The sequence below is a fragment of the Armigeres subalbatus genome, unplaced genomic scaffold (assembly GCF_024139115.2).
Source record: "Armigeres subalbatus isolate Guangzhou_Male unplaced genomic scaffold, GZ_Asu_2 Contig857, whole genome shotgun sequence".
Lineage (NCBI taxonomy): Eukaryota > Metazoa > Arthropoda > Insecta > Diptera > Culicidae > Armigeres > Armigeres subalbatus.
Genome location: NW_026943653.1, coordinates 1,005,811 through 1,020,043, shown reverse-complemented (window position 1 = coordinate 1,020,043; position 14,233 = coordinate 1,005,811). Strand labels below are relative to the sequence as shown.

The following is a 14,233-nucleotide window of genomic DNA, read 5'->3' as shown; positions in this document are numbered from 1 at the left end:
TATGGGACGTGAGGGTTTTATTAATCGGATTGTTTTGCTCTTTTTATTGAATTTTTTTTCTTTTCATTCTCGGTTCGACCATTTTTGCGCGTCTGGGTTATGATTGTATTTTATCACCACTGTACCCATACTTCATTTACCATATTCTCTACATCCTTCAGGCAGCGGTTAGTATAAAAGCAATAGTAGTGAAAAATGAACTTGTTGGTAGAATGTAACTGGTAGAATCAAATACCTCAGTATCGACGATAGTTAACATTAATCACTCATATAACTAAAACGATGGATCATAACACTTTATAAAACCCATGAAGTATTCAAAAAATTACCTTGGTTTCATTACTCGGCTCCACCTCAACCGTATTTCTTGACTTTCATCATATTTTGCGATTATATGTTTAGTATTTGTAGGTTTTTGGTGATGCACAAAAAAAATCATTTGGTTGGAGTTTAACTAGGGTGGGTGTACCAATTGTCGCCATACATAAGAACAACTATTTTTTTAAAAATAAGTAAAAGGCATGTGGGTGCACTTTATATATCAAGCGAAAGGTTTTACTTCCTGTTCCTTAGAACAGCTGTGAAAACCACAATAAAATTTGTTATTATCCTCAAAATTGATAAATCCATAATAGGAACGCATGCACCAGTTGTGGCACTATTCTTAATTTTGGTTCCTTATTTGGCAAATCCCATTGTTTTCTTATGGGACTGGCCAAATAGGGACCACTAGTGCGACAACTGGTGCAAAGGACGTCAAAAATTAAGCAAAATCAATTTTTACAATTATGCTTTTCTTGTTTTGGAGGAGATCAAAGGTGTTATCGTATCATATGAATATGCTTTATCGATATGAATTTGGTTTGCGGTGATTTGATTGGCCATTTGGCATATAAAGCACTAGTGCGACAACTGGTGCTATAGCCATAACTGGTACACCTAGCCTAGTCGGAAATGAAAAAAATGTAGGGGGTGCTTTCGAAAATAATTTTCTCCTTATTCGCATAAACACAACAAAAAGTTGTTGCTCGATATTTTGGCAAACGCTATTTACATACTTCCAATGGTATGCCAATCCCACATCATCAACACATAAAGTAGTAAATCGCACCATGAAACAAACTTTTTTATTATTTCGAAATTGATATTCTCAGCACTCGTACCGCTTCTGTCGTCAAAAGTTATTCGTTGAGCCAATACCTAATAACTTCATTTTATCGCAATTCGCCGTATTCGTTTATAACTTTCGCATCCGACATAGCCACCATTTTCATTTTTTTTTCTCTTCAAATTATTCGCCGGCTACATTGAAGAAAAGCTTACAATATTTCCCTACCATCCATTCCGAGCAACCGACTAATTCGTTGTCTCTTCCAACTTTTCATCCGTATGTTGTTTGCCGGCGCTCGACCAAATGCAGTCACTGACGGACGAGATGTTGGTCGAGCTCAAATCCTGCTTCATGGAAGCATACGACGATAATCAGGACGGGAAGATCGACATCCGAGAGGTAAGTGTTTGTCGGGGGTAAAGACGATTACTTTTTTAAATTCTGAGGAAGATGGCGTGGATTACTCTTCATAGATTGGTTGTTTGGCATAGCATTGAAACAAGTTTTCATCAGCAGCTTTATTTAAGTGGAAAGTTTACTGCGTACAATTTGCAATGTTTGTGACCTGTATGTGACATTCTTGGCAAAAAGGAGATTTTCGTTCTCACTACAATTAGTGACACTAAAACACTACCAGTTTGTACCGTGCATTACTTGGATGCAGTAATTAAGGTTATTCATGCAATTTTACGATACCTACATATGATATTCGTATACCCTGTGTAGATCGTGGCAAATCCGGATGTATCATCATATCCCAGGTTGCTCATTCATGGGTAGTCAATCGCCAGCTCACTGACACGCGTCTTCCTCGAAATCACACAACCATCGAGGACGGGGTCTGTCCCGGAGCTGACGTCCTCTTCCAAGTTCTATCCTAATCCTCACTTTGGCTGGTCTGTCCTTTTCGTAATACTACTTGCCCAGTCCACTGTAATCTGTCAAATTGTATCAGCCTGCCGATCGATGAATCCATTTTTGGACAATGGAGTTTTCGATTCATCACTGTTTTTTCACAACGTCACCAAATATTTAGCGTAGTATTTTTCGAGGCCCTCCTTTGCCGTGCGGTAAAACGCGCGACCACAAAGCAAGACCATGCTGAGGGTGGCTGGGTTCGATTCCCGGTACCGGTCTAGGCAATTTTCGGATTGGAAATTGTCTCGACTTACCTGGGCATAAAAGTATCATCGTGTTAGCCTCATGATATACGAATGCAAGAATGGTAACCTGGCTTAGAAACCTCGCAGTTAATAACTGTGAAAGTGCTAAATGAACACTAAGCTGCGAGGCGGCTCTGCCCCAGTGTGTGAATGTAATGCCAATATGAAGAAGAAGTAGATTTTTCGCTTAGGGACGAAGCAACGATGTGTACAGAGTCAGTTTTGGTGGTTAAATATTCATGATTAGCCATTCTCTGTCCCACTTGAAAAACAGCTTCTCCACCAATGATGTCAAAGTCATCTGCAAAACCAAGGAGCATTAAGAATTGTTGGTGATGGTTCGGTTCCACTGAACAGTAGATCTGCATAATAGCAGTAGCAGTAGAATGCATGGGCTCTGTACCATCAAGCGGCGCTCAAACCAACTCAATCAGCTTTGCCGGAAAACCACGTGCTAGCATAATCTGCCACAGTTCGTTATGTTTCTCTTTCTCGAAAACCGCTTTGGTATTCGCCGTCTACAGACTCCGACGACGGATCTGATCAACAGAATTTGAGGGTAACAAAATTGGTTTCTCCTTTAAGGTCACTCCTGGCGGAATCCAAGTTCCAAAGTGCTCGCGTTTTCAGGGGCACACCACTCGATTCAGAAGCGGCGCACAACTGTCATTTTTGTTGATTTAGCTTTGCTGCGTCGCAGCATGCGTGAAATAATAAAAATGACAGTTTTGCGTTGCTTCCGTTTCGAGTGGTGTGCCCCCGAAAACGCGAGCACTTTGAAACTTGGATTCCGTCAGGAGCGCCCTTAACTCCAGCTCTCGAAGTCTCGTTTTCGTTTCATCGAGTCGACCTACTTCAGCTCATTTCGCCATGCCTTTTGCATATTAATCTTGAATGTCATGTCATGTATCGACTTTCATCGAACAACTTTGCATCATAACATGACTACTCGATAGCTTTTTGGCCAAACAGACCATTAGGCCGAAAGGGTCATTTGGTCGAAAGGGTCATTTGGCTGAAAAGGTCATTTGGCCGAAAGGGTAATTTGGCCGAAAGGGTAAGGGTCTGTTCACAAATTACGTAACGCAAAAATCCGAGTTTTTGACCCCCTCCCCCCCCCCTCGTAACAAAAAGTAACATTTTTGTTACCTCCTCCCTCCCCCATGTAACGCGTAACTGAAAAAATTTTGAAGCATTTTTTTCTTTCTCTGAAGCATGTGGGTTTTGATATTTATTGCACACTGTTAGAATAGGAACGGCACATGATTGAAACCAAGGATATCACTAATGCAGCTAGTTAAAAAGAAAATAGAAATCAAATTTTAATTTAAATAAGGTACACTGGGGGAAGTGGAAAAAGGGGGTAAGTGTAAAAATCGACTCAAAAAATTGGAATTGTACATACTTTACTGTTTTTACCGCATCATAACATTATGCAAGAATATACTTTGATGCTCACACTAATGCTATGTTGAAATTTGTATAATAATTACACTAACACGGTTAACGCTTGAACTGTAATTTTAGGTTTTGCAAAAAGTTGATTTTTGCATTCATAAAATCAATTATTATTTCCATCAATTGTTCTTTTTTCAAGTGAATTTATATCACAGGTTACCATTATAATACAATTAAACTAATCCCTTTCAATTGGTACTGGTTTGTACCAAGAAAACAAATAATTCAAAGATTTTACACTTACCCCAGGTATCAAACACTGCGGGGGAAGTGGATAATATTCTAATTACGCAATTTTCTTCTTCCCTCCAGGGTTTGTTTCGATAACTGTGAATCTTAATATGTTCCTTCTTTGTTATCATTGCGATTCCAGTGGTGAATGGACTCATATAAATGAGAAAATGCCTGATTAATCCACCTATCGGTATTGATCCCTTTCACATGTTTTACATATGAAAAAAAAGTATAAGAAAGTTAAAAATAGCACTGCTATGTAAATATATTGTATAATTCACATTAATTTTTATTCATAACAAGTTTCGCCGTTGAATACAATTTTTTTTGCGAACAATTTGGTTAAGGACAAGTGCTTAAGAATAGCTGATAATTTTGTGCATGCTTTGCGCACACACACATACAAATACGCACATACAGACATCATCTCAATTCGTTAAACTAAGTTGATTAGTTTATAACCTTGTAAGTCCCATTTTTCCTTTTAAAAGTTCATCTTTGGGGCGAACATATAGACTTCACGTACACTTAGTGTTCAAGAAGGCAAAACCAGCTCTTCCCTAGCTATTACGAGAATTCCTTAAGGATCTATTCCGTTAAGGTAATGAAATTATTCCACAAAAGATACTCAGAGCAATTATCGTATTGATTTTAGTTATATGTAACTACTGATCACTGTTGAAGGTCAAGGTAACATGGGTTTTCCACTTACCCCATCCCACTAGGGTAAGTGGAAAAACAACTCTAATTTAAAATCTATTTCCATAAATTTCAAGCGACCAAAATGGTATGAATTACCGCACAGTTGGTGCGAAATTAACTGTTTTTGATAGCACATTTTGATTGAACGCATTTAAATCATTTAAACTGCTTTTACACTAATTCAAACATGCACTATCGATTTTTCCTTTTCCACTTCCCCCAGTGTACCTTAATTAAAGTGCCTCGAAATTTAGCAACAATTATTCGAACAAAACTCGCTGTCTCTTAGGATTCCCCAAAAAAGATACATCAAAATAGCCTGCTCTGAGATAAAAAGTAAGAAACTACAAAGACTAGCATAAGACAATTATGGGTAGTATGGTAGTGAAGATGAAAGCTTGATACATATTCTTCATATTGATTATGACATATTAACAATACTCAATCAGTGATTTAGAAAAACCTTTAATTTTTTTTTCGCGTTATGCGAAACTCGACTACCCACCCCCTTCCCACCTTTTAGTGTAACAGAGTATAACGCAAGTTGAACCTCCCCCTACCCCCCAAAAGCGCTACGTAATTTGTGAACAGACCCTAATTTGGCCGAAAGAGTCATTTGGCCGAATAGAGCATTTGACCGGATAGGAAATTTTGCCGAATAGGAACTTTGGCCGAATACGACATTTCGCAGAGTAGATCATTTGAAAAGTGAGAAATGAGGAGTGAGAAGTAAGACGTCTCACTACTCACTCCTCATTTCTCACTTCTCACTTCTCACTGTAAAAAGTAAGAAGCGCGAAGTGGGTAGTGAGACGTCACACTACTTATTCCTCATTTCGCACTCCTCACTGTAAAAAGTGCGAAGTGAGTAGTGAGATGAAGTATGCATGGAAAAAAAATCACAATTAATTTTTACAAAACTTGTGAGGGATTTTTTTGAAAAAAAAAGCTGGTAAACACTTCAGTGGGATTTGAACTCACGACATTCAGTACAATGGTGCTTTCTCCGATGGTGCTAGTGTTGAATGGTCACTATAACGGGTGGCTACTAAAAAACTGGATCAAAAAGAATGGCTCAATTATCAATAATTACTTGCTTGCCGAAATGAATCCAGATAATAAATACTTTGTAACTAACATAACAAATTGGTCTGAATTGTGCTGCTAACGCATGATGTTTGTTCGCTTAAAAAAATGGACAATGCGCGCTGCAGTACTTCCTGTTTTGACGGTATGTTGTAAGCATTGTTGGAGTGAAAGTGTGTGTGCGAAAATTCTAAGGATTCATTCACATAAGGTCATATTTCTGTGAAAGCATTATTATTCTGATAGAAAATATGGAAGTCATTCCAATTTTTGAGTTTCCACCCTTTAAGCCATATAATCATTGGTCCGTATGAGAAGTAAGTTCTTCCATCTTTCTCCTTAATTCTTTTTTCTTTTTTTTTTCTACTTTCGAATGATTTACTGTTTATTGTTATTTTAACTTTAAAAGGGCTACGCAGTCTTTAAGGATTAAAATAAGATTTATATTTGTCCAACGTTTCGACACGGGGTTGGTGTCTTCATCAGGGAAAACTATAATTAATTGGGTAATGAGTTGTGTGTTTATGCATATTTGTTAGTAATTTGACTTACAATATTATGTTTGTTCCTTGTCTAATGTTTAGTCTTACAATAACTGTCTGGTTTGAAAATTTATGGTACATTATTTTGGAAACACTTATTTTCTTTTATCCTTCTTTCCAGCGTCCTTCTCAATTTTTTCCTCTTTCTTTTTATTATTTTTCGTTCTTTTATATTTCTTTTATCGTGTTTTTCCTTTTTCTTTCTGCCATCTTTTTTTTTGTTTTGCCTTCTTTCTTTTTCTTTCTCACATATGTTTTCTTTTATGAGGGGGGTCCCCCAGCGTTTTTGGCTAAACGTTTGCCTTACAAGCGAATGGTCATGGGTTCGATCCCCAGCCCCTCTACCAAACCCTCGTCAGTCACAGGATACGTAGCCGTATGCGGTGACGTATTGGGGAGCGCCCTTACCGCTACGCCTGCCTGATGACTACTGATAAATTGTTCTTCTCGGAGGCATTCCTACAAATGTACCCGGATAAATGGCAAACGAACAATGCAACGATAATTGGATTCACAACACGGACAAAATGGACACAATGGATGGACAAGCAACGACACTAAAATAGATTCTGTGTGGATTCTGGCTGCAGAATACCACAGTAGACCTCGGCACAGTAGCGGTTAAGTAACACAGAGTGCCTACCAAACAAAGAAAGGAATAAAAAAAATCTTCTTCCTTCTGCCTTTTGTATTCTTACTGTTGCTTTTTGCCTTCTTTCTGCTTCTATATTATTATTCTTTCCTTTTTCTTTTCCATCCGTCTTGTTTATTTCTTCAATTTTCCTTCTTTCTTCTTTCTTCTTCCTTCTTCCTTATTTTTTTTGTATTTGTAATTTTTATTGGGAACGATAACGATAACGTTTACACTTATGATCCTGTCTTTATTCTTCCTAATCTCTTCTTTTTTCTACTTCCTTTCTGCCTCCTTCTTCCTTTTTTATTTTTTTCTTTGTCCATTTTTTCCTCCTTTCTTCTTCGTGTTCCTTCTGCCTTCTACTTTCTTCTCTCTTCTCTTCTCTCTTCTACTTCCATCTTCCTCCTTCCTTCTTCCATCTGCCTTCTTTAATAATTCCTCTCATTCTCATTTTCCCCTTTTCCATTCTGCTTCTACTTTACATCCTTCTTTCTTCTCTTTTCTTCTTTCTACTTTCCTGATTCTTCAATCTTCTCTTTTTCATCTTCCTTCTTTCTTGCTTCCTTTTTTCCTTCTTCACCTCTTCCTTCTTTCTTCTTTATTTCCACCTTATTTCTTTCTTCTTTCACCTTTCTCTTTCCTTTTTTCTTCTGACTTCTTTCTTTTTCGCTTTTTCTTCTTCCTTCCGGTTTTCCTTCTTCCTTCTTAGTTTTCGTTCTTTTTTCTTCGTTTTTACTTCTATTTTATTCCATATTTATCGAGAACATAAGTGCTGTTGTGTTGTATGAAATACCTATTGCAATTAAAATACAGCGACATAGGTTTTTTCGCGAGTGATACGAACCACATAAATCCAAACAAACATAATAGGTTTCTTGCGGAACTCACGTATCCTCCTTGTTTTCTTGAAAAGTGCCCAAAAGCCACGAAAATCTCATAATTCGTGCAGAAACCGCATGAAAATAAATTTGCATAATAAGCGACCCCAGTGAAAATTGATGATTATATTTTTAAAAACATTTTTCGCTCATGCCTAACTTCATTCGACCAAATGTCCTTCGTCTCTTGGGCAAAAAAAATCATTTTCGACTATATAAATGTCCATTCAACGTAATGACCTTTCCACCAAATGTCATTCAACGAATGGGTATTGATGCCCGTATCGTATAGTTGTCCAAAATCGTATCTAATTACGATGGCATTCTCATTGCGATGGCGGTGGCGGTTTTCTGAACAACCTAATTATTACTCCGGTCGGCGGTCAGACTTGGCGGCCAGGTTTATCAGCTATTAATTCTTCTAAGACGAATTAAGTACTGTCCATTTAATTTCACCAGTTAATATTCGTTATCTTTGCAGATACGTATTTCGACCACAACTGTGTGGTCGTCTTCAGTGTCTTGTACTTGACTCGACTCGACAAGTCGAGTCAAGTACAAGACACTGAAGTACAAGACACTGAAGACGACCACACAGTTGTGGTCGAAATACGTATCTGCAAAGATAACGAAAATTAACTGGTGGAATTAAATGGACAGTACTTAATTCGTCTTAGACGGTTTAATACATTCCACTAAAAGAGCTTAATATATTTTTCTATTAATTCTTCGTTAAATCCATTGATGGATAGTTTTGGTGAAAGCCAGTACAACAAGAAGGCACCGTAAAAAATACCTGGGACAGGACAGCAATGCATAGACGGAAGTTAAGTACCTATTCGAATAATCTGTGAAACTGATGGTGGATATGTATAATCTAATCTAATCGAACACAAACGCAGCCAGTACAAAGAATGCATCCTGGAAAATCATTGAGTTAGATGACGCCCAATAATTTTTCTTGTCAATATTGAGGCTCACAGCATACCAGTGGTATGACATAAACTTCAAAGCGGCCAGGCCCACTGCGTTGTGTTTGCCGCAGAGATGATTTTTCGAGATGTATCGTGTTCAAGTAGTCACTTCAACATGATACATATCACGAATCTACAGGGGTTGAAGGATGCGTGGACATACCGTATTATACGCACCGCGTTCTTTTCAAGTTCTTATTTTGGTAGTTGTATATAAATAAATGAATAACATTATGATAAGAAATTATATCAGATTTTATATATATTTGTAGAATGTAACATCAATTAGAACTTGTCATAAGACGAGTTTGTACAATCCCATTGAATTCCACCACTTAATTGTATCTTGACAGATACGTATTTCGACCTCAACAGTAAGGCCGTCTTCAGTGTCTCGTACTTGACTCAACTTTTAAGTCGAGTCAAGTACGAGACACTGAAGACGGCCCTACTGTTGAGGTCGAAATACGTATCTGTCAAGATACAATTGAGTGGTGGAATTCAATGGGATTGTACAAACTCGTCTTATGGCAAGTGAAGACATTCCACTAAAAAGCTCAAAATAATTTTCTTAAAAAAATCAATTAGAAGCCGAAGTCAACTTGGGATGTACATGTAGTTGTAGAAGAAGCTGGAAATTGTAAACAATTTAATTAGAATGTTATGAGTATCAGATAGCAGGTTATGTGCCAGGACGTCGTCTGCATAAAGGTTACATGGCAGCTTGTGAAGCTTTCCTTCCTGGGATGTTTTGTAGTGGGCTATGAACATGTTAAATCATATATTTTAAAATATGAAAATAAGAAACATAAACATATAATGTAATAAAAGAATAAAAATTTCTGTATGAAAATAAAAAATATGAAAACATAAAATTAAAAAATGAAGATACAAAAATATGAGTACATAAAAACATAAAAGCATGAGAATATGAAAATATTGAAAATTTTAAAATATAAAAATTGATGTTAAAGTATAAAATTTTGAAAATATGACAATATGAAGATCTGAAAATAAGATAATATAAAAATATTAAAACACAAAAATATATAACATGGAAATATGAAAGTATAAAAAATTAAATAATAAAAATATAAAAATACAAAATATGAAAACGGAAACATGAAAATATAGAAATATGTAAATATGCAAATTAAATTTTAACAACATGAAAGTATAAAGATACAAGAAAAACAAAAAATTAAAATATGAAAATAAATTTTAGAAATTAACAATATAAAAATATGATAGCATGTATAAAAATAGGACCATATACAGGTATAAAAAATGCGAAAGCATGAAAATGTAAAAATAAAAAATCATCATTATGTAATATATGTATAAACATAGGAAAAATATAAGAATATGGAAAATATGATAATATAAAAATATTATAATATGAAAGTGTAATAACATGAAATTATATAAATATGAAAATACAAAAATATGAAATATAATAATTTAAAAATATTAAAACATAAAGTATCAAATATGAAAGTGTAATGTTACATTGTTTAATATGAAAATATTATAATATAAAAACATAATAATATGAAAATTTTAAGACACAAAAATAATAAAACATGGAAGTGTAAACTTAGGACAGTATAAAATACGTAATTAAAAAATATTAAAATGTAAAAATTTAATATTATAACAATATGGAAATTTGAAAAAATAAAATGTAAAAATATGAAAAATAACTATAATGAAATATGAAAAATAAGTTTCATGAAATATGGAAAATAAATATATTACGAATATATGAAAACACGAAAGTATGACATTGCTATGGTATATTTCGTGGACTGGAAACTAGTGATACTCATGTTTCCTTTGAAATCTCTGTCCAGATTGCTATCAGAAATCAAGGTGGGTGTAGTCCTTAATTTCAATCTATGACTAAAATGACAAAAGCATTAGAATTACTATTCCTGGCCACACTTATCTGTACCGTTACTAGGGAGAGAAGGAATAAGTACCACGGAGTTGGATATTGGGAAGGTATTCGTTGGGTCAGGATGTGCCTGTAGCTGGCAATGTGACCATGGTAGAACTTACCCCGTAACACACCACGAAGAGGTATCTACCCAGCATTACGGGTAGTGAAACTGATGATGGATATGTATAAGATAAAAATTAGTTATACGTAAAAAGTGCTTCCGATTGATGTTTGATGTAAGCGAAAGGTCATGTCCATTTCTGTTAGGCATTCGGTAATTTAAAAAAATCACAGGCCTCATTACTGAGCGCTCAGCTGTTTGAAAATCCGGTAAAATTTTTCCGAACACATTAATCTGAGTTTTTTGTTTGTACACTTGGTACACAAGAAAAGCAAAACATTTCATTCAGTAAGATTTATACTAGTTAGTTAAATCATAATTTTAAAGTTATATCGTTAGAGAAATGCTCTTTATTTGATGCTCTTTGTGTTAAATTCCTAAGTATTGGACATTGCCCAATTTTCAATAGCGAATTGAAGTGAAATTCATAACACATAAAATAAAAATAAACATTGATAAGATTGAATCTTTTTCAAAACATATTGAAGTTTTTCATTAGTCATCATCTTCTTCGGAGGAGTGAACATGCGACTGCCCTAAAACTTGAATTCGTTCGCTTTGGCGATGATGGATTGGTGGTTCGCCGGAGTGCTTTGTCCGCAGCCAACCGGAATTGACAATGGATAATATTGTTTGGCAGCTTGTGCTAAAGTCTATACTCAGATATAAATACAATTATATTGTCAGAGAACAAGACATCACAATCGGTGTTAGTTTTTATTATCATTTTTATTAGTATGCACTTCTTTTGCGTTCACAGTTTTGGCTTATTGAGTAGCGATTTAGAGGAATAGTTGGGACTAATGCTGACAAATGTTGGAGTCCACTTGAATGGCGCCTTAAATCTATGCCTTATCGTCGGTCCGCCAGCATGTGGCCTCCGATGTGGGTGTGAGCCAATTTTCCAATTGCATTGAATATTTGCTAGTTTTGTGTTTTCGTATATTTCTTTCTATGCTTCCCAGCGTTACGTATAAAATGAGATGAATGTTTAAGAAAAACACCAATCCACTTTTTCTCTGGTAAGATTAGCATTCATAAAATAATTGACCTGTCCTTGTACATCATGATCTAATTATCATCAGCTGAACATGTAATTAATAAACCAAATTATCTTGAATATATTTACTTCCGTATTCCGTTAAAGCACCTGTGCGTGCCAAATAAAATATCCCAACGTGTTTTTTTTGCAACCCACCGGAAACGAATGCGATTACAGTACGAACACGTGATCCTTTTCATTCGTTGAGGCTGACGCTATTTTTAGACTAGAGCCTACGTCCGTCATTGCGATTCGCTTGCCTGATTTACTGTCAGCCTGTTGGTGGGCTATTATTACTTCGCAACCACATGTACCCAAGTCTGGTGGAATTTTATGGGAAAGTTATTTTCGGTACATAGGTATTAGGTATCGCGACCGGTATCAAAGTGCGTTTCGATAGACTAGGTTGTGGTTAATTTGAGTTGCAAAATAATGAAAGGCTGAATATACGTTCGAAATCACGGAGACGGATGATAAGTACAATGTTCAACATTTGAATAGTGATTCAGTATTTTATCATTTGTTCAACTTACTGATCTTCCATTTCTGTAAAAGCTGGTGTAGTCCCGGATAAAATGATTTGAAGGTACTAGCTTAATCAAGACCAGCATAAACATAGGATAGGTATGAATATTCACTGCTGCTTATCATAATAAGACTTTTACTCATTTCCTATTCAGCCAGTCAGTCACATCCTGGCTTTGCAGGCAGCTTAGTACTCATTCGAATCTGACTTTTGACGGCATGTGTACGTCACGGCATTTTTTTGTTGTCTCTCGTGAGATATTTTCAACCATCCCTCGAGGCTTTGCAAGTTGGAGTTTCAAGGAAATTATCCCCCCAGTGGAAGCAACGTAAGAAAATTGTTTCGTATTATTTTATTCAGCTAAAGAAGCTCATGTTTCGGTTCGGTGTGGGCGTTTTAGTTAGCCTGTGTGTCGTTTTGCTAAACCGCCCCTTCCTTGTGTAAGTTTTGGGTGGCTAAATTTATACAATTATCCTTTTTGGTGTGTTTCAAACCGCCCCATAAGATAGATGGTACGGAGCGTCAAAAATATGAATGAATTGAGAATTTTCAGGCATCGCCTAGGGGAAGTGCCCGGATCTTCACTGTTTCCACGACCTTCTTCAAATTATCTGCATGGGAAGCGTGAAACATGATAAAAGATTGAAATAATTTAATGGTTCTTCGGTGCTGTATGGGCTTCTTGTGAGGGTCCCTGTTTGATGATTGAGGATTTAGTACGATCGCGATAAGCCTGCGGAAGATGGTGAAGTATGGCCAATGGTTGCCAACTTAATGGATTAGATTTATTTATAATTTATATTTATTTGCGAGATTGTCAAAAATCTGTTACTATGCTTGACTTGACTAGAAATATTTAAGAAACCTTCCAAATTCGTTGGCATTTCTAGTGTTTGGTATGATATTCTTAATATTCAAAACAAACTGCCTCTAATCTATTAAATTTCCTCATGACTTTTGTAAACTCAAAATAATTTGAAAAATATCCGTTCAAAGTTTTTAAAGAATTGCTGGAAATTTTAAAATGCATTCTGAAAAATCTCGTGATTTAGTTTGATTGGTTTCTGGGTACTGAATTCTGTGTATTCTGAAAATAGAATTCCCATGAAGAAATTTATCTCGTTTCATCGTCACAGTCAACATTTATTTATTCATTTATGTCATCAACCGATGTAGACTAGTACATTTACAGTATAATTGTTTTCCTTTTTGCTATAAATATGTTATTATAATGTGTAAATGTAATAATACTCTGACCATTTAAAGTCAACTATCTTAAAGAACCCTCTAACCATTTCAAAAATCGAAGCAATAAGTAAATATAAATATAGTAAAGCAAGAAGCAAATATAAAAATTTCCCAAATAAAGGAAAACTTCCATACCTAAACGATAAAGAATATACAAGAAATAAAAAAAATATAAAAACATAGAAATAAAAAAAAACTTTCAAAGTAAAATTTGCAATTAGAAAAAAAAACCTTAAAAAATTAAAATTTTCCATGTAAAAAAATTACAAAATTTCCATACATAAATCAACTTACAAACAGAATTACAAACGTTTCCTCAAAGTAAATAATTTCCCACAAAAAAAATCAAAAACGATCCACACAATTCCAATAAAGAGCAATAAAAACAAATTTTTGCTTGGAACAATAATTAAGCAATTTTTCCATTTATTAGATTTTTATTGTTTTTTTTTTCTTCAATGGAATCTATTGATTCTATCATGGATTTTTTTTTTATGATTGCATTTTTTACTTATAAAAGTGCTAATATGTTTTTATTCTTTGCTTATGGAAATTAAGCATAATTATGATGA

At 35.2% G+C, this 14,233-nt stretch overlaps 1 protein-coding gene across 6 annotated transcripts in view; it reads left to right on the top strand.

Moving 5' to 3' along the window:
* LOC134204733 (calbindin-32) overlaps positions 1-14,233 on the top strand; it is a 277,167-nt gene that overhangs the window by 182,889 nt on the left and 80,045 nt on the right. For all 6 annotated transcript variants that reach the window (XM_062679534.1, XM_062679533.1, XM_062679535.1 and 3 more), the window contains one exon: positions 1,421-1,510. In XM_062679534.1, the coding sequence (XP_062535518.1) occupies positions 1,421-1,510 (90 nt within the window). The remainder of the gene's footprint in view (positions 1-1,420; positions 1,511-14,233) is intronic.